The sequence below is a fragment of the Culex quinquefasciatus genome, chromosome 1, assembly GCF_015732765.1.
Source record: "Culex quinquefasciatus strain JHB chromosome 1, VPISU_Cqui_1.0_pri_paternal, whole genome shotgun sequence".
Lineage (NCBI taxonomy): Eukaryota > Metazoa > Arthropoda > Insecta > Diptera > Culicidae > Culex > Culex quinquefasciatus.
In genome coordinates, this window is record NC_051861.1 from 126,787,742 (window position 1) to 126,814,761 (window position 27,020).

The 27,020-nt window shown below is 35.9% G+C and overlaps 1 protein-coding gene across 2 annotated transcripts in view; it reads right to left on the minus strand.

The window, feature by feature from the left end:
* LOC6035167 (tRNA dimethylallyltransferase) overlaps nt 1-18,015 on the minus strand; it is a 270,808-nt gene extending 252,793 nt beyond the window's left edge. The window contains exons 1-2 of one of the 2 annotated variants that reach the window (XM_038249649.1): nt 17,737-18,015; nt 7,328-7,465 (exon numbers count right to left, since the gene is read on the minus strand). In XM_038249649.1, coding sequence (XP_038105577.1) covers nt 7,328-7,465; nt 17,737-17,982 — 384 coding nt within the window. In that variant the 5' untranslated portion in view covers nt 17,983-18,015. The remainder of the gene's footprint in view (nt 1-7,327; nt 7,466-17,736) is intronic. The other variant, XM_038249651.1, reaches the window with a different exon arrangement.
* Nucleotides 18,016-27,020: the final 9,005 nt, after the last annotated feature.

Here is a 27,020-nt window from a genome sequence, read left to right on the forward strand (position 1 = left end):
ACTTGGAAGACATAAAGAAAATAACGTGTTTAGTAGTCCCACGTCAATTAAATATTTGTTTTGATTTTGAAATTTAGATTATTTTTTTTCTAATTTTTTGAGTCAAAAAAGTTTGTAAAAATTGTTTCATTCAATGCCCAGTAATCCCAAGTTATTAATGTGTTTCAGGTTTGCTTCATGAACATAATTTTTGGTTTTGCGATGTAATTCATTATAGTCAAAACACAGTTCACAAATAGACTTAAAAATTTCAGAACATATCTTTTAATCATTTTGAATGAAGTTGGACTAATCTTCGAGTGACAAGGTTGAAAGAACATTTTTTTGAAATAAATCTTCCCGAATAAATTGTAATTATTCATATTATATAAATATATAAATGATAATAAAGCAATGCATTGCAATCTGCAATCTGAATAAAACATTGAATTGACGTAGGACTGACACCTTGAACTAAGCTTTAACGGTGAGTTAAGCGCATCTCCACCGTCGGTGTTTAGCAACGATAATAAATTGATGTAGAAGGTGGTCCCGAAACGTAATTTTTTTGGCTGTTGATTATTTTTTCAAAACTGTCGAAGTAAAAACTTTGAACTCATTAAAGGCAATTTTGACAATTTTGACAATTTTGACAATTTTGACAATTCTGACAATTTTGACAATTTTGACAATTTTGACAATTTTGACAATTTTGACAACTTTCACAATTTTGACAATTTTGACAATTTTGACAATTTTGACAATTTTGACAATTTTGACAATTTTTACATTTTTTACAATTTTGACAATTTGGACAATTTGGACAATTTGGACAATTTGGACAATTTGGACAATTTGGACAATTTGGACAATTTGGACAATTTTGACAATTTTGACAATTTTGACAATTTTGACAATTTTGACAATTTTGACAATTTTGACAATTTTGACAATTTTGACAATTTTGACAATTTTGACAATTTTGACAATTTTGACAATTTTGACAATTTTGACAATTTTGACAATTTTGACAATTTTGACAATTTTGACAATTTTGACAATTTTGACAATTTTGACAATTTTGACAATTTTGACAATTTTGACAATTTTGACAATTTTGACAATTTTGACAATTTTGACATTTTTGACAATTTTGACCAATTTTGACCAATTTTGACAATTTTGACAATTTTGACAATTTTGACAATTTTGACAATTTTGACAATTTTGACAATTTTGACAATTTTGACAATTTTGACAATTTTGACAATTTTGACAATTTTGACAATTTTGACAATTTTGACAATTTTGACAATTTTGACAATTTTGACAATTTTGACAATTTTGACAATTTTGACAATTTTGACAATTTTGACAATTTTGACAATTTTGACAATGTTGACAATGTTGACAATTTTGACAATTTTGACAATGTTGACAATGTTGACAATTTTGACAATTTTGACAATTTTGACAATTTTGACAATTTTGACAATTTTGACAATTTTGACAATTTTGACAATTTAGACAATTTTGACAATTTTGACAATTTTGGCAATGTTGACAATTTTGACAATTTTGACAATTTTGACAATTTTGACAATTTTGACAATTTTGACAATTTTGACAATTTTGACAATTTTGACAATTTTGACAATTGTGACAATTTTGACAATTTTGACAATTTTGACAATTTTGACAATTTTGACAATTTTGACAATTTTGACAATTTTGACAATTTTGACAATTTTGACAATTTTGAAAATGTTGGCAATTTTGACAATTTTGACAATTTTGACAATTTTGACAATTTTGACAATTTTGACAATTTTGACAATTTTGACAATTTTGACAATTTTGACAATTTTGACAATTTTGACAATTTTGACAACATTGACAACATTGACCATTTTCACAATTTTGACAATTTTGACAATTTTGACAATTTTGACTATTTTGACAATTTTGTCAATTTTGACAATTTTGACAATTTTGACAATTTTGACAATTTTGACAATTTTGACAATTTTGACAATTTTGACAATTTTGACAATTTTGACAATTTTGACAATTTTGACAATTTTGACAATTTTGACAATTTTGACAATTTTGACAATTTTGACAATTTTGACAATTTTGATAATTTTTACAATTTTTACAAATTTGACAAATTTGACAATTTTGACAATTTTGACAATTTTGACAATTTTGACAATTTTGACAATTTTGACAATTTTGACAATTTTGTCAATTTTGACAATTTTGACAATTTTGACAATTTTGACAATTTTGACAATTTTGACAATTTTGACAATTTTGACAATTTTGACAATTTTGACAATTTTGACAATTTTGACAATTTTGACAATTTTGACAATTTTGATAATTTTGATGCCCTTTAAGGGCATCTCCACCGCAGGTTGGTCAAATGTCGTTCAATGTGAAACTAGAAAATATGTTTAAAAGAGAACGTTTAAGGGCATCTCTACCGTGGTGTCCATTTTAATGACACGGTTGCCATTTTTTTAAAACCCACATTTCCCGCAGCAGCTCTACGCTGTGCCATACCGCAAATTTCCCCAGCCCAATTACGGGGGTGAGGGGTTGGGGCAAATTTCACAGAAAATAACCCCGCAAAAATGGCGCTCATTTCATTCATGAACGATTCCGGACCGGAACATTTCTGGCCTCGGTCGCGTGATCCGGTGCAATATCCCCTCTTTTCTTTATTTCTCGAGTTGAGTCGAGATCGCAGCAGGTAGGGCCTGAAGATGGTTTAATTTGAAGTGTTATTGGTTCTTTACGATACATTTGGTCTGGCAAACATTATGAGTGGTTTTTCGTTTTTTTTTTTCTCTTCTCAAATTTCATAAGAACCCCTTGAAGAAAGGGAGAAGCATCGATAATAGGGGTTCTGAAGGTGCGGACGTTTAACGATCTCTCTGCTCTTCTGTTTTTTTCGCTGCACTTCGTGTTCTGGAAGGTGGAACGAATCGCGTTAAATGAAATTGAAATTTTTTTCAAGGAAAGTGAGTACACGAGATGTTCCTTTTTCTTCTTCCTCTTGTTGTTGCTCGAAAGTGTGTTCAGGTATTTATTTGCATAAACGCATTAAGGAGCATCACACGCTAATAAATTTATATTTTACTCTTGGTTTCGTTGCGTGAGCCCTCCCCAACTCAGTGGTGGTGGGGTGCGAGCGGCCTTGAGTTTTATGAATTATTGCTCGGTGCGCTGACTGGTTGGGCACATTTCAGTCCGGTTTGATCACCCACCGGCGATGGGTCATCTGAACCTTTGGGCGTTGTCGCGTGTGGCCTTTAGGTTTTTACACCTAGAGATGGTGTTTTTATACCTCGTCAAAATTTTACGGTTTTTGGTACACTTCAAAACAATTTGTGCAAACAATGTTCAATATGATCAACAAAAATACTTTTCACGAAATTTAAAAGAGTTAGATGATACATTTTGTGCCAGAAATGCTCATTCGGTACAAATATTGAACCGGTTGCATGAACCGGTTCAGATGAAGTGGTTTAATATTGGTACCAGATGGCAATTCTGGAAATTTGAAGAAGTTGGATAAGTCAGATTATACATTTTATGCAAGAAACGGTCAATTGGTACAACCATTGATCCAGTTGCACAACCGGTTTGACTGAACCGGTTCAATTTTGAAACAAACCGACTTTTCAAGAAATTTGAAGAAGTTGGATATGTCGAATGATATATTTTGCACCAAAAATGTTTAATCGTTAAACAACTTTTGAACCGGTTTGATGAACCGGTTCAGCTGAAGTGGTTTCTTATTGAAGCAAGAAGACATTTCTGGAAATTTGAAGAAATTAAATATGTCGGATTATACGTTTTCTGCAAGAAACGGCCAACCGGTTAAACTATTTAATATGTTAGATCAACCGGTTCGACTAAATCGGTTCAACTTTTTACAAAATGTCATTTCATAGTATTTAAAGAAGCTAACATGTCGGAAATGTATTTTGTTGCAGAACTGTTTACCCAATATGGCTACAAATCTGGTTCGATGAACCGGTTTAACTTAATCCTACCGGTAAAACAATTCAACCAGTTGGATCAGCCGGTTCAGCTGAACCGGTTCAATTTTGTTACAAAATAACTCTTCAGGATATTTTAAGAAGTTCGAGATGCCAGAAAATGTGTTTCGTACCAGAAACTATCACCCGATGCAACTATTAAACTGGTTGGGTGAACCGGTTCAGTCGAATCGGTTCAATTTTGAGACAGAGTTACTTTTGAAGAAACTTGAAGAAGTTACATTTATCATTTTGAGCAAGTAACGGCACCTGGATAAACAATTGAACCAGTTGAATCAACCGTTTCAGCTGAACCGGTTCAAATTTTTTCAAAATAACCTTTCAGGAAATTTTAACAAATTCGATATGCCAAAAAATGTGTTTTGTAGCAAAAATTATCAACCGGTTGAAACGATTAAACCGGTTTGACTGAATCGGTTCAATTTTGAGATAGAGTTACTTTTAAAGAAATTTGAAGAAGTAACATTTGTTGGATGATTCATTTTGTGAAAGAAATTTACAACCGGTTTGACTGAATTGGTTTAATTTTGATACAAAATCATTTTTCAGTAAATTTGAAAAAGTCATTTGTCAGATAAGTAATTTTGTGCCAGAAATTTACAACCGGTTGAAACGATTAAACCGGTTGGATGAACCGGTTTGACTGAATTGGTTTAATTTTGATACAAAATCATTTTTCAGTAAATTTGAAGAAGCCACATTTGTTGGATGATTCTTTTTGTGCCAGAAATTTACAACCGGTTGGAACGATTAAACCGGTTGGATGAACCGGTTTGACTGAATTGGTTTAATTTTGAAACTAAATAATTTTAAGGAAATTTTAAGAAATTAAATATGTCGAATGATGCATTTTGTGCCAGAAATTTACAACCGGTTGAAATGATTAAACCGGTTGGATGAACCGGTTTGACTGAATTGATTTAATTTTAATACAAAATCCTTTTTCCGGAAATTTGAAAAAGTTACATTTGTCGGATAAGTCATTTTGTGCCAGAAATTTACAACCGGTTGAAACGATTAAACCGGTTAGATGAACCGGTCTGGCTATTTTGGTTTAATTTTGATACAAAATCATTTTTCAGTAAATTTGAAGAAGTTAGATATTAAGTTAGATTTTTTGCCAGATATTTACAACCGATTGAAACGATTAAACCGGTTGGAATAACCGGTTTACTGAATTGGTTTTATTTTAATACAAAATCACTTTTCAGAAAATTTAAGAAGTTTGATATAGTGGGTGGTTTTGGGCCAGAAATGGTCAACTGGTAAATTTTTTTTTCTCCGAAATCTTAGAGCATTTCCACCGAAGTGTCTAATTTGCGACTCCGAGCTATTTTCAGCAAAATTGTAAAAATGAACAGGAAATGTATCGAGATAAATAAAAAAAGAATGTTAAATTTGCTATAGGACAACCAATTTTAAAAAAATACTACACATGATTTAATGAAATTTGATTCATTTAAGTGGATTAAGGGCATCTCTACCGCAGGTAGCAATTTTTTTAAGGCCAACAAAAAATGTCTAAAAAATTAAGTGTCAGCTTGAAAAAAAGCTTGCCTTGCATTTTTTCAGTTTACTGCTTTTGCTCATTTATGTATACATGGGCAGTATTTCAAAAATGTATCGAAAAATATACATTTTTATAATGGAAATTGAACTTTAAACAACTAAAAAATATATTTCGGTTGCACAAAACTTGATTCAATGAAGTGATCAAGCCGTCCGTAAAAGTTGTCATACACCACTGAAAAGATAATCTCCAGTAGTATTTATTTTAAACAAATCTAAGAGGTAAAATAACAATAAAAAAATTAAAGGATTATATTCTTTTAAGTTAATCAAGGGCATCTCCACCAATGGAAAAAAAGCAGCGCTATGCATCTTGAAAATTCACTTTTGAAATGTAGTTCATGGTTCTGAAATAGAATATTGCTAGAACAAAATGTAAAAATTCTGCAAATCCCCTAAAATTTCTATTGCTGCTACTAAAATGTGAATTTGAACGTCTAAGAGCATCTTTACCGTGCAGTTTTAACGGTGCAAAAGTATCTTTTTCAAGCATTTCCTTAGAAAAAATAAATTTAAAGTTAAACAATAGAATAAGTTCAGACTGGGTACAACTCGATTATTTTGAGTAATTTTAGGGCATTACTACCGGCGGTAGAATGGTGTTGGAAAAAATGTTATCAAAAACTTCCTCTGTACGTTCCAACCCTAAAGTTTCAATCGTTACTATGCATTGTAAATCTAAAATGTTTTAGAGCATCTCCACCTTAGTGTTTAAGTGCTTGTAGGTTGCAATTTTAATTATCTTATAAAAAAAATTGTAAAATATTTTTTAAATATCTGTACACATCGAAAAAAAAACATTGAATCAAACGAAATTCTCACTTACAAAAAAAACGAGGCTAGAATGACGTAGGACTACCCCCCTTTCCCTCCCCAATTTTCTTTAATTGTTCGCAAAATTAAGCAGGTGAATCACCACCCACCGAAGCGTAAAACCAATTCCGGCAGTTCGCGATACAAATTCGCAAAAGAAAAAAAAACTAAATAAACTCAGTTCCGCTCACTTGTTGCGCCGAATTTTCCCCTCCTTCGCGCCGCGCGTCGAGAAGAAGATTGTGTTTGGTTAAATGATGCGCGAAAATTTGCGCGAATTTACAGACAGTTTCCTATTTCGCACCGGACCAGAGTTTGGCCAAAAATTCGCAAATTAAAAATTAAAGCGGATCACACACAGACACACACGCTCACGTGGTCACGTGGAGGAACAATAGAGAATTAGGTGATTTTTTTTTGTTGCAAAAATCCAATTCCACGAGCAACCATCCGTGAAGAATTGGAGCCACTGCAGGTGGTTGAAGTAATGAGTTGTTGAAAGTTTTTGAAATTTTGGGGAAAATCCATTTATTGAAATAAATTGGTGACTTGAGTAGACCTACGTCATTTGGCATTTTGATGTCTTGGTTTTAAAGTAGCTTTTACAAACTTTATCGTTGTCTGTCTGCTTGAGGATGAAATTTATTTAAAATTTTTTTTTTTGCTAAATCTTTTAATAACTATAATTGACGTAGAACTACGTTGTCACTTTTTGAAGAAGAAAAAGAAAAAAACTTTGTTTTTGTATTTTTGCAGTGGAGATCAAGGGCAAATACTTATTTGCAAACTCTTTATGAATGATTTTAGAAATCGACAATTTTTTAGCAACGTTGCTAAACAACCCAAAATCTGCAGATGGAGATGCCCTTAACCTTACGCGCTCAAAAGGATACAATCGGGAGCGCCGCCTCGCGGAAGTGGATCACCGTGAAGGCCTGGTCCGGCGTGGCCACGTCCAGCAGGTGGTGCCGGGCCTGGGCCTGCTCCTCCCGGGTGGCTTTCGCCGTCACAATGTCCAGCCCACGGTACACCTGCGAAGAAGAGAACCAGAAAAAAGAACGAATCAAACTTTTTTGAAACATGACACCCGGTTCCCAGAATCGAATCAATCAACGACCACCACCACAGATTTAATAGGGCCATTTTTGGAATCCAAATAACATATTTCCAAACTCGTTCCGTGTGCCCCCTTCGAAAAAATAAAGTTGAACGCCTCAATAATGGCGCAGAACGACGACGACGACGTGATCGGTATCACCTTGGTAACCGAAGCCAACTTCGATTAGAATATTTACCCATTTTATTACAAATTCATAGCCCGCGGAACGGGGACCGAATTCGATCGCGGTAGTAATTTACACCGAAAGCACTGTGAAAAATCATCACCCAAAATCAAGCCGACTTCGCCATTGAAATTAAACTTAATTTCGACCAGTGTTCCCAGTCCCAGACGTCACTCTAATCGACACCTCAGCGTCTCACAAATCGGTGACGGTGGACCCTTAAAGCGTGAGAAATGGTTAATAAAATGCGGTTCTTTCTCGTGGTTTTAATCTATTTTTGATTCAATCGCGCAGAGGACGTGCGCCTACTTTGATTAGTGGGCTACCTTTTTTTTGTTGAAAATCGTTCTCTAAAGGGTTTCGTCTTTTTTTTATGAGTGGAAAATTATTTTTATGAGCGAACGTGAGGGTCTCAGCTTGACGTTTGATATTTTTGAGGTTAGGTTCTGAGATCAAGTATGAGGATTTTTTTAGTTTGATTTTTAATTGGTTGAAATTAACAAACAAAACGGATGTTAAAAAAATGAAGTACTGGTAGAGATGCCCTTATTTCAAGAAATAATCAAAGGCAAAATTTTGATTAAAATTTCTTTCAAATTGATAGATAGATAGACAACATTTTTAAAAGTTGGAAATAGAAAACTAAGCGTTTCTAAAAAAAATGATGACATCCGGCGGATACGCCCTTATTTTCTTAATACGATTTTTCCTTAATATTTATGTTTGTATTCTGTTGAGAAATACAAAGCAGTAGGTTGGTAAATTTGTAAACAAATGTGATTATTTTCAAATTAACAAAAAAACTTCAATAACGTAGGACTACGCTACCTAAAGTACCGGTAGGGATGCTCTTAGGTTACAGAAGCTTTTTTGTAGTACAAGCAATTTTTCATTCAATTTTGACAATTTTGAAAATTTAGACAATTTAGACAATTTTGACAATTTGGAAAATTTTAACAATTTTGACAAATTTGACAATTTTGACAATGTTGACAATTTTGACAATTTTGACAATGTTGACAATTTTGACAATTTTGACAATTTTGACAATTTTGACAATTTTGACAATTTTGACAATTTTGACAATTTTGACAATTTTGACAATTTTGACAATTTTGACAATTTTGACAATTTTGACAATTTTGACAATTTTGACAATTTTGACAATTTTGACAATTTTGGCAATTTTGACAATTTTGACAATTTTGACAATTTTGACAATTTTGACAATTTTGACAATTTTGACAATTTTGACAATTTTGGCAAATTTGACAAATTTAACAATTTTGACAATTTTGACAATTTTGACAATTTTGACAATTTTGTCAATTTTGTCAATTTTGTCAATTTTGAAAATTTTGTCAATTTTGAAAATTTTGTCAATTTTGTCAATTTTGAAAATTTTGTCAATTTTGTCAATTTTGTCAATTTTGACAATTTTGACAATTTTGACAATTATGACAATTTTGACAATTTTGACAATTTTGGCATTTTTTTATTTATGTTTTTGTGTTTTAGAACAATTATTTTGACATAAGCTGGCAAGAAATGTTAAACAACCTAAAAATATCTAGATTTCAATTGTGATAACGTGGGACTACGTTTTGGTTAAAATTAAATCTCTTACCAAAGTCATTCTCCCACCAAAATCGTTATCAACCGCCCAATCAGTCTGAAAACAAGGGTTTCATAATTTTTCCGCGACCATTCTATTTCCCATTAGGATCCAATTGTGGTGGCCTCCCTGCCCATTCTAGATTCAGCTGTGCCCGACTACCGTGGGAACCACCGTGGGCTAATGGCCACCATTCATCGGATCGATGTGGCGTCTGCCGGTTTCCTGCCCGGAACCATAGGCCACACACAGGAAAACAATGTTGAGCACGGAGTCGTAGACGACGAACCTATATTTTTTTTTTGCTAAAATTTAAAAAAATACTCAAACATTAGTTTTAAGAAAAATTTCAAAAATTTGGTAAATTTGGTCAAATTTGAGAGACTTTTTTTCAGATTTGAACTTATTTTAGTTGAATTAAAGTTGTCTCTATATCTGTGGTTTAAGGTTCGACCAGTGACGCCGATGAAACCCGCCGGGCCCTTATTAATATGATATTAATTTTTAATTTCCTTCATTTCCATCGTTTACAAAACGTCGAGGCTCAACGACAAAACTGATGATTGGCCCATCATCAGCAGTAGTTGTTGGGAGGGGGGGGAAACTGGGGGGCAAAACGCGATATCAATTTGCGCGACTTGTACGCGGGTACGAGCGCGGTTATCACTCTGGGTAAAAAAACATGGCGCACATTCATGTGTATCCGGGAGACATTGTTGATAATGGGTTATTAAAAGGCGCGGGTCCGAAATCGCAAACTTGGCCCAGAAATGAAACCGTTGAAATTGAGGTTAGAAATGTTCATTTTGAGCTTTTGCTTGATTATCTAACGTCTTTCCTTCTATCCTTGCTTGTTCAAAAAGCAGCTATAGCTCAGTTGGTAAAGCCGCAGGTTTTGTGCTGATAATAGGAAGGACGCGAGTTCGAATCCCGTTGGTCTCGATTTCAAATAGTTTTTTTTATCAATTAAAACATCCATTTCCAAAATTTCAACCTCAACCTGCTCCGCGTAACGGAATTCCAGTTCGGTGCGCGGCCACCTACGAACGTTCCACGAAACGTGAGAAATTCCTGGAAATCGGCCTGCTGCGCGCCGCTTCCCATAATCAATTTATGAACTCGTCATCGTCATTATCTGTCAGCCCTACCCCACCTCCTCGCGCCATGGCCGTCTTCGATTGGTCTTCGATCTGGGCTCTCTCTATCTAGGAAGCAATCCTAGCCATGCCTTGAGCGGTAGTGTGGTCATAAGCATTATCCAAACAGACAACACACCAGAGCCTAGTGATTATAATCATTTCATCTCGTCGACGAGTTCGTCGTCAACGGTTGTCCAGCGATGGTCTGCGATATGAAATAAGGAGTAAGGGTTTCAAAAGGGCGTATGAAAATCTTCCGTTTTAATATCAAATTTAACTAAATCAAAAAATCCGAAATAAGAAAAATTAGGAAAATTGTCAAAATTGTCAAAATTGTCAAAATTGTCAAAATTGTCAAAATTGTCAAAATTGTCAAAATTGTCAAAATTGTCAAAACTGTCAAAATTGTCAAAATTGTCAAAATTGTCAAAATTGTCAAAATTGTCAAAATTGTCAAAATTGTCAAAATTGTCAAAATTGTCAAAATTGTCAAAATTGTCAAAATTGTCAAAATTGTCAAAATTGTCAAAATTGTCAAAATTGTCAAAATTGTCAAAATTATCAAAATTGTCAAAATTATCAAAATTGTCAAAATTGTCAAAATTGTCAAAGTTGTCAAAATTGTCAAAATTGTCAAAATTGTCAAAATTGACAAAATTTTCTAAATTGTCAAAATTGTCAAAATTTTCAAAATTGTCAAAATTATCAAAATTGTCTAAAATTTTTAAATTTTGAGATTTTGTTTCTTTGTTAATTTGGCTAAATTTTGTTAATTTTGTGTCTACGCTGAGATAAATTTACAGTTCAAATCAACTAAAATTTCTGTTTTTTTTTGCCCTTTCACAAACCTAACCTAAAAAAAATCACGCTCTACGCTGCCCTCCACCTCCTAAAGCTACTCGCCACCAGGATGATTGATAGCTCGTACTTGTTACGGGCGCGTCCATTAGCCCCGACAGCCTACTACTGCCTAGACCCATGGTCTGGCCTATCATATGCTCCGAGGGCCTATACCGGGGACGGACTCCTTCGTCAGCCCGCAAGAATTTCAACAATCCACCTTCTTAAGAACGTTTCGTGGACACCGCCCCACTTTGATTAGCATTCGAGAATGGAACTCTTCGACTTAACGGTCGCGCGGATGGACGAGATTTGAAGACAACGAGTGGAAAATTTAGATGATTTCGAAACTCGAAGAGTGGCGGCAGAACGTGACTTTCATTAAAACAAACTAGGAACCCGGAATCGAAAGGTTGCGAGGAGGAATTTTGGGTGGCTAATTTTGGGTAAACAATAATTTCGGGGAAAATTACAGGACTCAAGATTGGGCAATTTGGCAGTTTGAAGTGGATTAGGAAAAGAACCAGAATTTAAAATTTGAATGAAATTGCTGACAAGCAATTATCAAATGAGTAGTCCTACGTTACAAATAACGTTGAAATCATTTAAAAATATTTTGAATATAACTTTCTTTACTCAAAACGCACGAAATAATTTTTTGCTTGACTTTTAAAATTAAATTTATAAATTTAAATATGAAAAAGAAATTAAATCTGACGTAGGACTACGTTAGCAAATTCAAAATGGAATATCGTAACAAATTCAATTAAAAAAACAGATTTTTTTTTTATTTGAGAATTTGGAAAATTGAGAATTTGAAAATTTGAGAAATTGGGAATTTGTGAGTTTGGTAACTTGGTAATTTGTGAATCTGGTAATTTGGTAATTTGGTAATTTGGTAATTTGGTGATTTGGTAATTCGGTAATTTGGTAATTTTGTAATTTAGGAATTTGGGAATTTGGAAATTTGAAAATTTGGAAATTTGGAAATCTGGAAATTTGGAAATTTGGAAATTTGGAAATTTGGAAATTTGGAAATTTGGAAATTTGGAAATTTGTAAATTTGGAAATTTGGAAATTTGGAAATTTGGAAATTTGGAAATTTGGAATTTGGTGGAAATTTGGAAATTTGGAAATTGGAAACCTGGTTTGGAAATTTGGAATTTGGAATTTGGAAATTTGGAATTTGGAGATTTGGAATGGAATTTGGAGTTGGAATTTGGAATTGGAATTGGAATTGGAAATTTGGAATTGAAGGGAAATTTGGAAATTGGGAGTTGGAATTTGGAAATTGGAAATTTGGAATTGGAATTTGGAAATTTGGAGTTTGGAATTTGGAATTTGGAGGAATTTGGAAATTTGGAGTTGGAAATTGGAAATTTGGAAATTTGGAATTTGGAATTGGAATTTGGAGTTGGAGTTGGAATTGGAATTTGGAATTTGGAGTTGGAAATTTGGAAATTTGGAATTTGGAATTGGAATTTGGAAATTTGGAATTTGGAATTTGGAAATTTGGAAATTGGAAATTTGGAATTTGGAATTTGGAATTTGAAAATTTGGAATTTGGAATTTGGAAATTTGGAAATTTGGAATTTGGAAATTTGGAAATTTTAGGATTTGGAAATTTGGAAATTAGGAATTTGGAAATTTGGAAATTTGGAAATTTGGAAAATTGGAAATTTGGAAATTTGGAAATTTGGAAATTTGGAAATTTGGAAATTTGGAAATTTGGAAATTCGGAAATTTAGTAATTTGGAAATTTGGAAATTTGGGCATTTAGTATATGGTAATTTGGTAATTTGGTAATTTGGTAATTTGGTAATTTGGTAATTTGGTAATTTGGGCATTTAGTATATGGTAATTTGGTAATTTGGTAATTTGGTAATTTGGTAATTTGGTAATTTGGAAATTCGGAAATTTGGTTATTTGGTAATTTGGTTATTTGGTAATTTGATAATTTGGTTATTTGGTTATTTGGTTATTTGGAAATTTTGTAATTTAGGAATTTGGTATTTGGTAATTTGGTGATTTGGGAATTTGGAAATTTGGTTATTTGATTATTTGGTAATTTGATAATTTGGTTGTTTTGTAATTTGGGATTTGGTAATTTGGTAATTTGGTGGAAAAAATAAATTATTTTTTTGCATTGTAAAGGAAGTTTTGGCAAATGCAACCTGTTTCGCCACAAACTTATCTGATTTTTTTCACCAAAAACTCCAGCATGACTACAGAGAACTCTAACCATATGGCACTCAAGTTACAAACAGGTCCCAAAAAACAGCAGTAAGGCGCAAGACCCATCAAGCGAGCGCAAACCCGAAACGGCATTTCAAAACTTCACTCTTAAAAAAAAAATGAAACGCTAAGAACGAAGCAACACAAAAACATTAAGAAACCCTCCTAGATCGTTACGAGAAACCTGCCCAAAAACGGTTAAAACAAGCCAAGAAACAGGTGCGCGACCGGCAAAAACCTGCAGACGTCATCTTATCTATCTGGGATTTTCAGCGGAGGGGGTTGATTTGGTTTGGTTTGCCCACGACGAAAGAGATCCACACTCAAAACAAAACACAATCCGAAACGTCACGATCTTGACTGGAATAAATTACGTCACGAAGATTGTTTTTTTCTGTTAATTTTGACTTTTTCAAATTCAAAGTTTAACAGTTAGACAAATTTGTTCAACAAAGCAAAACTAAATTGTCACGTCATCGCGGGATGACCCCTCGCGCGTTCCCAGCAGGCCATGATTTTTTTCCTCCCGGCGTCGTGCCGTACTGGGCCAACAAATTCCCAAGGCCTGCTGCTGTGATAGTGGAGAAAGAGAGGGCTCAAGGCCTTCCCTAGATCGATCAAGTTCCGGAATTAAACGGGTCGACGTTTCGGCGCGGCATCTCGAGGGTGGGAGAAGGGTGTGCGTGGTGGTGGCGGGACGGCCGGCTAAATTGGGCTTAATACGTTTGATTAGAACTTGATTGGGAGATTCGTTTCAGTTAATTTTGAGGGTAGGGAGAGAGGGAGAGCGGACCCTCTTGAGAGACAGGAAACAATTGAGCTTCTTATGGGAGAGCGGGACCGAAACGAGGTTAGGTTTACCCAAAAATCTTCTGGAGTCGTCGGGCATAAAGATAATAAATAGATGTGCGGGTTGTTGGGTTTGCTGCGGGAACGCACTTCCTTCTAGAAAAAAACGTAAAAAAAACACTAATCTTTGTTCTGATTGATTAAGAAATCTGCGGTTACTTTTTATTTCAGTGTGGGAATCGATCCCCCTTCAGAAATGTGCAACATATGTGCGGAATTTGCGCATTTTTTCGCACAGCTCGTAAAGCCCCATAACTAATGGTGGTGAGCTTTACCGAGCTCCCACGTACGCTCGATGCTGGTTATCGATTTGATTTTGGTCAATTGACGACGGTGGTAAAATTTGCCACCGCCAGACATTTAGCCATTCGATTTGGTTCGTTTTCACCGGGGCACGAACCAAGGTCCGGATGTCCGGATGATGTGATCCGGAGGTGATTCTGGGAAATTGCTGGTAGAATAGGTAAGATTTGTTGAGGAAATTGCCCTGGAAACGTTTAAAAACGTTTGTTATTCCAAATTGGGGGTAGAAATTCGAATTCAAGCTAAGTTAACCAATTTTTTCGGTAAATTTAGGTAAAACCAACTAATTTTCCAGCTATTCCAGCATTTTTTAGATAATGTTTTGAAAAAAATGTTGCTGCAAATCACCAAAATAACCAAAACTCTTGTCTGCTTTCTGACGTTTTTTTTTTAGTTTTAGTTAGCTAATTTATCTGTAAACTTTACTGAAAACTTGGTTGAAATAACAGCCAAGCTAGTGAAAATTCACTGTCAGTTAAATTAAGGCAGTCAAATGCTGTCAGCAAGGAGCAATCGACGGAAGTATTCTGACAGCATTATCTCGTAAACTTACATTTTAGCTGATCTAAGTAACAAATAAGTTTCCATAAAATTTAACTTCTAAAAAGTGCATTAATAAGAAAGCTTAAAATGTTTTCTAACTCCTGTTTTACAATAATTATATGAATTTTTGTGACTTTTTTAGCTAAACAATTCTCTACGAAATCGGTCTTTTTTAAGAATTTTAATTTTTTGTATTTTTTTAATCCGGCTGAAACATTTTTGGTGCCTTCGGTATGCCCAAAGAAGCCATTTTGCATCATTAGTTTGTCCATATAATTTTCCATACAAATTTGGAAGCTGTCCACACAAAAACGATGCATGAAAATGCATCTTTATCTTGTGAAGGAATTTTTGGATCGATTTGGTGTCTTCGGCAAAGTTGTAGGTATGGATACGGACTACACTGAAAAAAATGATACACGGTAAAAAAATATTTTTTTTTAATCATTTGATATATTTTAGAGGACATTAAATGCCAACTTTTCAAAAATTTCCAGGTTGTGCAAAAAATCTTTGACCGAGTTATGATTTATTTAATCAATACTGATTTTTCAAAATAGAGCAATTCCAGCTCAAATCAGGATTTTTTCTGGTACTTTTGTACCCGACCCTCTCCGATTTCAATGAAACTTTGTAGACATATTATCCTAGGCCTATATAAGCCATTTTTGTGTATATGGAGCCAATAGTACTCGAAAATAACATTTGAGAAGGGCGTAAGGTATTTAAATATTTTTGTATTTTGTAATTTAAAAATTACTGTATCTCGAAGCCGTTGCGTTGTATCAAAAAGTGGTCGAAGACAAACTTGTAGGAAATTGGACAGGCTTTCTGAAAAAAATACACTGAAACAAAAATACAAGCCACATATATGAGATTTTTTGATTTTTAAGTCTAAAACTTAAATTTAAAGGTGATGTCACGATTTTTGTTCGTTAAAAATTTTTGAGGAAATAGCCTAAAATATTACCAAAAGACTGACGAAAAATGCAGGTGGTATATCTCTCCAAAAAAAATACAAAAATCATTTACTAAAACTGTTTTTTTTTTTAAGTGGTCTAAACGTCACATTTTTGAAAACCGGTAGTGGGAATCAATTCTCCAGACAATTTTACATTAAAGTCTCCATATTGACCATTGTCCTGTGTCCAATCGATTATAGTGCCGATACAAATATTTTTCATAGTTTACAGTTAACTAAAAAATTTTAATGGAAAATGAGGTCTTATCTATAAACACTACTTTGGAATGCATTTTCCTGCGTTGATAATCATATTTTAGATGTTTGGGCAAGTTTTAAAATATTTTAATGTTTTGTTAAATTCCGATGTACAGTACCGCAAATTTCGTCAATACTTAGATATTTGAAAACTAATGCTAGCAAAAAAAATTGGACCGCAAAAAAAGTGCATTTCTTTAAACTTTTTTCATTCAAATATTGAAATTTAAATATTTAATAATTTTGAAAAAAAAATCCCTATTTAGACTGTATTCCCGATTTGTCCCAGATGATGGTAAGGTTTATTTGAAAATTGTATAACATATTACAAATTATTCAAGGGTTAGAAGATATTTTTCGGAATTCACGGTCACTGCCTGGCTCGATTCCTTAGCTAAAAATAAGTATTCTTGGAGCAACGATGGTTCATTAAAAAAATATATGCGGCAACTAAAGTAAATCAAACTAACATTAGCTGGCCTTGTTAGCTACCTTTTAGCACTGCGGGTTTTGTTAAATAGTAACCTGTTGACTTGGAATTTGCAAAGTAGTGCTGGCTGTAAAAATGCTTAGGCGCCCTTTTCAAATGTTGCTCTAGATAAATATGTTTGTTTTGAATATTAAGTCGTGCATTATTTCTAAGGTAATTTTTCAAAAGGACGTAACCTGCCTTAAAACGATCTAGATCTAGAGTTTTCTTTTGGAAAAAGATCTTATAAAAGTAAATCTCTAGTACATATTTTGATAGTTCGTGCTTGCCATTTCATTAGGGCACATAACTTTTTTAGGCAAGAGTGTGTCCCTTTCACACCTTATGTAAACTGTCTTTTGAGGGAAAGGGATACACTATTGTTTACAAAAGTTATGTGCCCTTTTGAAATGTTAGGCGCCATTTATATTTAACAAGCCAAACCCGACAACTTTCGTCTTGTCTGTTTTCGTTTCTTGACGATTTTAGCTTGTTTGCTTATTTAGCAACCTGTGATCGAAGCTTGATTTAACGTAACTTTTCCCAAACAAACGGCAGGTGTTCCGGAATCGGTCTCAGAGTCGCCAAAGTGTCAACTTACTAGCGTAAAAGCCTTTCGGCAAAGAGCGCTCCGATCCGACTTTCCATGTTCATCTGATTAATTTAATATTGGATTTTATTTTTATCAAAACACCACTTTTCAGTTCAAAATTCAAATCAATCTAAACAACTCCCTTTCACCACCCACCCGCTCACAGCCTACCACCAACACCACCACCAAACAACCACGTGCGTCTCGGTACTCACTTGCATCGAGTCGGCGCTGATAATTTCCCCATCAAAACGCCTAGCCAGCTCGATCGAAAGTTTCGTCTTCCCCACCCCGGTGGAACCGAGAATCACCACCAACGGCGGTGGACCCTCGTTCTTCCGGCGGTCACTAGCACTCACACCCGCGGATTCCCCTCCGGTGGCCATCGCGACGACGGAACAGGCCCGAGAAAACACCGCCCGAAAAACACTCGCGGCCAAACCACGCGGCAAACGCAACATTCGACTGACAGCTCGCTGTTTTGTTTTGATTCTGGTGGGTGCGCGTGCGGTTGTGGTGGTGTCGTCGTCTTCGGTTTGGCTGCGCGAGGTGACACCAATACAGACGAAGCAAGCCGGCCGGCGAAACAAAACTGACAGCATTGCATTTGCATCGCGGGAAGAAGGTCGGGAATCAAAATAGAAGGCGCGAAATGCACGTGGGCTTGCTGCGATTGTGATTATTTTAAGTTATTAAAAATTTATTAATTATAGTTTTAGTTTGATTTGATAATTTTTTAAAAATGTTAGTGTTAGTTAAAAACAAGTGTTGGAATTTGTTTTTCGTTTGCTTTGCTTTTGCTGATTAATTGAAAAGGAGATTTTTTTTATTGAATTATTTTTCTAAATTGGGTATGGGAAATTCTCTTAGGCTGGTACAAATATTTTTAAAAGTTTTTGCCACCACCCCTTCAAAATTGGCCCGAAAAATCAGGGGGCAAAAAAAATATTTTTACAAAAAACTTCAAAATTTCAATGAAAATTCAAGTGCAACCAGCTAAAATCAAATTAAAATACATTCTTCTGCGTTTAAAATCATTTTTAGCATGTTTGGGTTTATTAAAAAATCTTAAATTTTTTTGAAAATTTTCGATGCAACATCTTTTTTTTTCGATACAATTTTTATTTTTGTCAGATCTTAGATTTTTTGAAAACTAGAGATTGCAAAACAACTGAACTAGTGTAAAATGCATTTTAAACCACTTTTTTCATTTAAATGTGAAGACTATGGCTTGTTCCCCCTTGAACTCAGCCAGGGCCGAGGGACAAAAACTTTTTTAAATATTTGCATCGGCCTTATGGTTGGCAGGTTAAGCACTCGCTTCTAAATCCATCAAATTTGCCGTTTTTAATTATGTAAACAACTAATTCTGCATAACTTTTGATAGAAACTTGCTTGCTCACTTCTATTTATCACTCGATTTCAGTTGAAAACGCTTTTAATGAGCCTTAATTGAATGTCAAACTTCTGACCTGCCAACATTAGAGGCACGCGCCAACATTAGGAGCACGCTGTTCCTTACTAAACCCCTATAAAAAAATTATGTACAGCGGTAAAAACAAGATTAAAAACCATTTCTGATCACTTTTTTCATTTTAACGCAAAAAAATATTGGCAAGACAACATTTTTCGATGGATCAACTATGGTCTCCTTGGAACGAACTGTCAAGTAGGACCTTTTCTGTCAAGAAGGGCCGTGAAATAAATTTTCAAAATTGAATTAAAAATCCATTTTAAATCCTTTGCGGTCGCTTAAAACGTCATTGTACTCATAAAAATAAGCTCTATCGCTGTACTCAATAATATCAGCAATCTAAGCTTCATTTTAGGACCCAATTTGTATGTTTAGCCTGAGTAAAATGAGAGAGGCAATGAAGAGTCTAGCTCAGATTATCCGAAGTCATCGGAAATAATAACTAAATAATCAAATCACAAACTGTTTTAGAGGGTTTTAGTTGTTGCTGAGATTTGGCAATTTTTACATCCAAGACGGCGGGGATTTAATATTTTGAAAATGCATTTGATAATTTAAAACGCAATCAACCACTTCAATTTGACTAAAGCGGGGTCACAGAACTCGAATTTGATATTAAAAGTGAGAAATAAATACATATATATCGAATCCCCAGTTCCGGATAATCGAAACTTTGGATAATCGAGTCTGGACTGCAATATGATCCTAAAATTAAGCTAAAATTGCTGATATTATTGTTCACAAAGCGTATTTTTCTGAGTGCAATCAACCTTTGTACAACCTTGTTTAATATATTAGTATTCAGTCAATTGTCTTTTTTTGTCCATCACAAGAGGATTAAAAATTGAATTATAAATCAATTATGACAAATTAAGTTCGCAGCATTCCATGACAAAAAGTATTTTATTTGACAGCTCGTAAATTCTCAGCTTGTCCAAACAAAATTTATTGCAGGGTGACTTTTTCTTTATAAAATATTTTTAAAGTGCTTGCTGAAATTAAAAAAAAAACTGATTATTTTCATATTTCATCCCCATTCAAAATCAGCCTGAAAAATCAGGGGAAAAAATTTCATAAAACTGCAAAATTTATAATGGAACCGATAAGGAAAAAGGTGTCGTAACTCAGGCCAGGTCTTCATTTTTTTTAAACTCTCGGAAGCGAAACTTCGGTTTGTTTCTGGTCCCACCACCCGCCGCATAAAACACAACCGCTCGCTACAGCATTAAACGCCAGACTGAAGAATCCCCGAACCCGAAGGCCAGTCCCGACACAATCGGTCCACAAGCGCACAAACACACTTACGTGTGTCTCTCCCTCAACCACGCCGCGCGTGTTCATCCCGAAGTTCATCAGCTACACTCTCACGCCACTTCCACAGCGATCGTAGTCTTCGGTCGTTTTCGCTCTCTCTTTTTCTCACAACGTGCGCGTTTCGCAGATTTCTTTTTTCCAGTCGACGCGCTCATACATATACACTTGCACACGCGCAGCTAGCTCATTTCATTGCACACGAGGTTGCTCTCGCTTCGTGTGCATCTTCGTTGTCTAACGGAGAATCTGGAAACATTCGAATAACTGCACTAATATTTCGAATGGTCACAACCAATTTCTCTACAACATTTTGGTGCTCATTTGCGAATTATTCAAATTCTACCAACATTGCTGCCCTATCTGCGACATTTTCCTTCTCCTGTACTCTAAATTCAAACCAATTTTTAATTTCAATAAAGGAAAAAAAAATAACTCAAAACTTTGCGTATAGCAATATTTTTTTTTTCTACAAATTTAATCATTCTTCAACATAAGTCTTGTAGGTTTTCAGGTTACCGTTTCTTAGATCTTAGCTCCAAACTGACTGACGTTCTAAAAACCAACGCTTGTTCTCACTCATAATTTCTATAATAAATTTACCCTAGAACTCAATCAATAGCTCCAACATAAGTCGTGTAGGGTTTCAGGCTACCGTTTCTTAGATCTTCGCTCCAAACTGACTGAGGTTCTCAAAACCAACGCATGTTCTCACTCAAAATCTCCATAATAATTTCTCCTAGAATTCAATCAATAGCTCCAACATAAGTCGTGTAGGGTTTCAGGCTACCGTTTCTTAAATTTTCGCTCCAAACTGACTGAGGTTCTCAAACCAACGCATGTTCTCACTCAAAATCTCCATAATAATTTCTCCCTGGAATTCAATCAATAGCTCCAACATAAGTCGTGTAGGGTTTCAGGCTACCGTTTCTTAGATCTTCGCTCTAAACTGACTGAGGTTCTCAAAACCAACGCATGTTCTCACTCAAAATCTCCATAATAATTTCTCCCTAGAATTCAATCAATAGCTCCAACATAAGTCGTGTAGGGTTTCAGGCTACCGTTTCTTAGATCTTTGCTCCAAACTGACTGAGGTTCTCAAAACCAACGCATGTTCTCACTCAAAATCTCCATAATAAATTCTCCCTAGAATTCAATCAATAGCTCCAACATAAGTCGTGTAGGGTTTCAGGCTACCGTTTCTTAAATTTTCGCTCCAAACTGACTGAGGTTCTCAAACCAACGCATGTTCTCACTCAAAATCTCCATAATAATTTCTCCCTGGAATACAATCAATAGCTCCAACATAAGTCGTGTAGGGTTTCAGGCTACCGTTTCTTAGATCTTCGCTCCAAACTGACTGAGGTTCTCAAAACCAACGCATGTTCTCACTCAAAATCTCCATAATAATTTCTCCCTAGAATTCAATCAATAGCTCCAACATAAGTCGTGTAGGGTTTCAGGCTACCGTTTCTTAGATCTTTGCTCCAAACTGACTGAGGTTCTCAAAACCAACGCATGTTCTCACTCAAAATCTCCATAATAAATTCTCCCTAGAATTCAATCAATAGCTCCAACATAAGTCGTGTAGGGTTTCAGGCTACCGTTTCTTAGATCTTCGCTCCAAACTGACTGAGGTTCTCAAAACCAACGCATGTTCTCACTCAAAATCTCCATAATAATTTCTCCCTGGAATACAATCAATAGCTCCAACATAAGTCGTGTAGGGTTTCAGGCTACCGTTTCTTAGATCTTCGCTCCAAACTGACTGAGGTTCTCAAAACCAACGCATGTTCTCACTCAAAATCTCCATAATAATTTCTCCCTAGAATTCAATCAATAGCTCCAACATAAGTCGTGTAGGGTTTCAGGCTACCGTTTCTTAGATCTTCGCTCCAAACTGACTGAGGTTCTCAAACCAACGCATGTTCTCACTCAAAATCTCCATAATAATTTCTCCCTAGAATTCAATCAATAGCTCCAACATAAGTCGTGTAGGGTTTCAGGCTACCGTTTCTTAGATCTTCGCTCCAAACTGACTGAGGTTCTCAAAACCAACGCATGTTCTCACTCAAAATCTCCATAATAAATTCTCCCTAGAATTCAATCAATAGCTCCAACATAAGTCGTGTAGGGTTTCAGGCTACCGTTTCTTAAATTTTCGCTCCAAACTGACTGAGGTTCTCAAACCAACGCATGTTCTCACTCAAAATCTCCATAATAAATTCTCCCTTGAATTCAATCAATAGCTCCAACATAAGTCGTGTAGGGTTTCAGGCTACCGTTTCTTAGATCTTCGCTCCAAACTGACTGAGGTTCTCAAAACCAACGCATGTTCTCACTCAAAATCTCCATAATAATTTCTCCCTAGAATTCAATCAATAGCTCCAACATAAGTCGTGTAGGGTTTCAGGCTACCGTTTCTTAAATTTTCGCTCCAAACTGACTGAGGTTCTCAAACCAACGCATGTTCTCACTCAAAATCTTCATAATAAATTCTCCCTAGAATTCAATTAATAGCTCCAACATAAGTCGTGTAGGGTTTCAGGCTACCGTTTCTTAAATTTTCGCTCTAAACTGACTGAGGTTCTCAAACCAACGCATGTTCTCACTCAAAATCTCCATAATAAATTCTCCCTAGAATTCAATCAATAGCTCCAACATAAGTCGTGTAGGGTTTCAGGCTACCGTTTCTTAGATCTTCGCTCCAAACTGACTGAGGTTCTCAAAACCAACGCATGTTCTCACTCAAAATCTCCATAATAATTTCTCCCTAGAATTCAATCAATAGCTCCAACATAAGTCGTGTAGGGTTTCAGGCTACCGTTTCTTAAATTTTCGCTCCAAACTGACTGAGGTTCTCAAACCAACGCATGCTCTCACTCAAAATCTCCATAATAAATTCTCCCTAGAATTCAATCAATAGCTCCAACATAAGTCGTGTAGGGTTTCAGGCTACCGTTTCTTAGATCTTCGCTCCAAACTGACTGAGGTTCTCAAAACCAACGCATGTTCTCACTCAAAATCTCCATAATAATTTCTCCCTAGAATTCAATCAATAGCTCCAACATAAGTCGTGTAGGGTTTCAGGCTACCGTTTCTTAAATTTTCGCTCCAAACTGACTGAGGTTCTCAAACCAACGCATGTTCTCACTCAAAATCTCCATAATAAATTCTCCCTAGAATTCAATCAATAGCTCCAACATAAGTCGTGTAGGGTTTCAGGCTACCGTTTCTTAGATCTTCGCTCCAAACTGACTGAGGTTCTCAAAACCAACGCATGTTCTCACTCAAAATCTCCATAATAATTTCTCCCTAGAATTCAATCAATAGCTCCAACATAAGTCGTGTAGGGTTTCAGGCTACCGTTTCTTAAATTTTCGCTCCAAACTGACTGAGGTTCTCAAACCAACGCATGCTCACTCAAAATCTCCATAATAAATTCTCCCTTGAATTCAATCAATAGCTCCAACATAAGTCGTGTAGGGTTTCAGGCTACCGTTTCTTAGATCTTCGCTCTAAACTGACTGAGGTTCTCAAACCAACGCATGTTCTCACTCAAAATCTCCATAATAAATTCTCCCTAGAATTCAATCAATAGCTCCAACATAAGTCGTGTAGGGTTTCAGGCTACCGTTTCTTAGATCTTCGCTCCAAACTGACTGAGGTTCTCAAAACCAACGCATGTTCTCACTCAAAATCTCCATAATAATTTCTCCCTAGAATTCAATCAATAGCTCCAACATAAGTCGTGTAGGGTTTCAGGCTACCGTTTCTTAAATTTTCGCTCCAAACTGACTGAGGTTCTCAAACCAACGCATGTTCTCACTCAAAATCTCCATAATAAATTCTCCCTAGAATTCAATCAATAGCTCCAACATAAGTCGTGTAGGGTTTCAGGCTACCGTTTCTTAGATCTTCGCTCCAAACTGACTGAGGTTCTCAAAACCAACGCATGTTCTCACTCAAAATCTCCATAATAATTTCTCCCTAGAATTCAATCAATAGCTCCAACATAAGTCGTGTAGGGTTTCAGGCTACCGTTTCTTAAATTTTCGCTCCAAACTGACTGAGGTTCTCAAACCAACGCATGCTCTCACTCAAAATCTCCATAATAAATTCTCCCTTGAATTCAATCAATAGCTCCAACATAAGTCGTGTAGGGTTTCAGGCTACCGTTTCTTAGATCTTCGCTCTAAACTGACTGAGGTTCTCAAACCAACGCATGTTCTCACTCAAAATCTCCATAATAAATTCTCCCTAGAATTCAATCAATAGCTCCAACATAAGTCGTGTAGGGTTTCAGGCTACCGTTTCTTAGATCTTCGCTCCAAACTGACTGAGGTTCTCAAAACCAACGCATGTTCTCACTCAAAATCTCCATAATAATTTCTCCCTAGAATTCAATCAATAGCTCCAACATAAGTCGTGTAGGGTTTCAGGCTACCGTTTCTTAGATCTTCGCTCCAAACTGACTGAGGTTCTCAAAACCAACGCATGTTCTCACTCAAAATCTCCATAATAAATTCTCCTAGAATTCAATCAATAGCTCCAACATAAGTCGTGTAGGGTTTCAGGCTACCGTTTCTTAAATTTTCGCTCTAAACTGACTGAGGTTCTCAAACCAACGCATGTTCTCACTCAAAATCTCCATAATAAATTCTCCTAGAATTCAATCAATAGCTCCAACATAAGTCGTGTAGGGTTTCAGGCTACCGTTTCTTAGATCTTCGCTCCAAACTGACTGAGGTTCTCAAAACCAACGCATGTTCTCACTCAAAATCTCCATAATAATTTCTCCCTAGAATTCAATCAATAGCTCCAACATAAGTCGAGCAACACTCGTCTCACAAATTTCCTTCCAAGATGCCAACGAACAACGCTCGTCTCACACATTTTCCTTATTAAGCGGTATACGCACTTCGGAAGGAACCGGTCAAGAAAACAATCAAATGGGCCGCAGCGGCAGCGAAAGCAAGCCAGAGAGGCTGAAGAAAAGCCCCAAGAAATCGTTCCCTCTCCTTTGTTCTGCTGTTCGTAAAGCTGTTTCTTGACCCCGTTCCTTCCAATATGCATACTAGCCTTTAGTGATCAACGAGCAACGCGTTTCACTCTCAGTGGCCAACGAGCAACGCTCGTTTCACAACTTTGCTTCCAAGTGGCCAACGAGCAATGCTCGTCTCACGAGATTATGTTTAGTGGCCATCGAGCAACGCTTGTCTCACATTTTTTTCACCAATTTCCTGTAAGTGACCAACAAGCCACGCTAGTCTCACGAAATTATGCTTAGTGGCCAACGAGCAACGCTCGTCTCACAAATTTGCTTCCAAGTGGCCAACGAGCAACGCTCGTCTCACAAATTTGCTTCCAAGTGGCCAACGAGCAATGCTCGTCTCACGAGATTATGCATAGCGGCCAACGAGCAACACTCGTCTCGCAATTTTCTCTTATTAGTCACCAATTTCCATCTAAGTGACCAACAAGTCATGCTAGTCTCACGAAATCATGCTTAGTGGCCAACGAGCAACGCTTGTCTCACAAATTTCCCTTCCAAGTGGCCAACGAGCAATGCTCGTCTCACGAGATTATTTCTAGTGACCAACGCTCGTCTCACAAATTTTACTCTCAGTGGCCAACGAGCAACGCTCGTCTCACAAGATTCACTCTCAGTAGCCAACGAGCAACACTCGTCTCATACATTTTCCTCCAAATGGCCAACGAGCAACGCTCGTCTCACAAGTTTCCTCAAGTGGCCAACGAGCAATGCTCGTCTCACGAGATTAGGCCTAGTGGCCAACGAGCAACGCTCGTCTCACATTTTTTTATTAGTCACCAATTTCCTCTAAGTGACCAACAAGTCATGCTAGTCTCACGAAATCATGCTTAGTGGCCAACGAGCAACGCTCGTCTCACAAATTTCCTCCAAGTGGCCAACGAGCAACGCTCGTCTCACAATTTTTTTATTAGTCACCAATTTCTCTAAGTGACCAACAAGTCACGCTAGTCTCACGAATTATGCTTAGTGGCCAACGAGCAACGCTCATCTTAAACATTTTCCTTCTAAGTGGCCACGGTTTCATTATCTTTGCCCAGCATCGATTAATTATATTTGTATCCAATATTACCTTCATGTTTCTTTTTTTTTTAAGTATCGTACCAACAATTATATCCATTGCACCTTGCTTGCAATTTCATTTAATAAACCTAGCGTATTCCGTTATATTTCGTAGTGACTCACTTAAGATTTTCACACACAAAACGCATTTTTTTATGTTAGCACTGAACGCATGATATCGAATCGATATCAGCCACAACATGTAGTCAAAAAGCTAAATCACAAAAATTACTGCTCGCAAACAATTCGACTTCAAATTAAAAATACAGCGCAATTCAATATACTGTTCGTCAGAAATTTCTTGAACCAGACAGTGAAAAATCTTGCTTGTAACGAAAGCCTCATTACTAAACTAGGATAACTGTAGTTAAATTCTTGTGTGCTGTGTCATATGCAATATAGCTTGAATAATCTTCCAACAATTCTCATTTTTGTTTCCATAATCCATAACAAAATAGTTACAATATATATGTCAACAAATTACGCCAAAAAAAAACACACGCAATTTCCCAATTACAATTTTTCGGCATGAAATTTAATCATCATCGGCCTGAAATAGAGCAGGAATGCATATCATCAGGATAACTCGTCGACTCAAC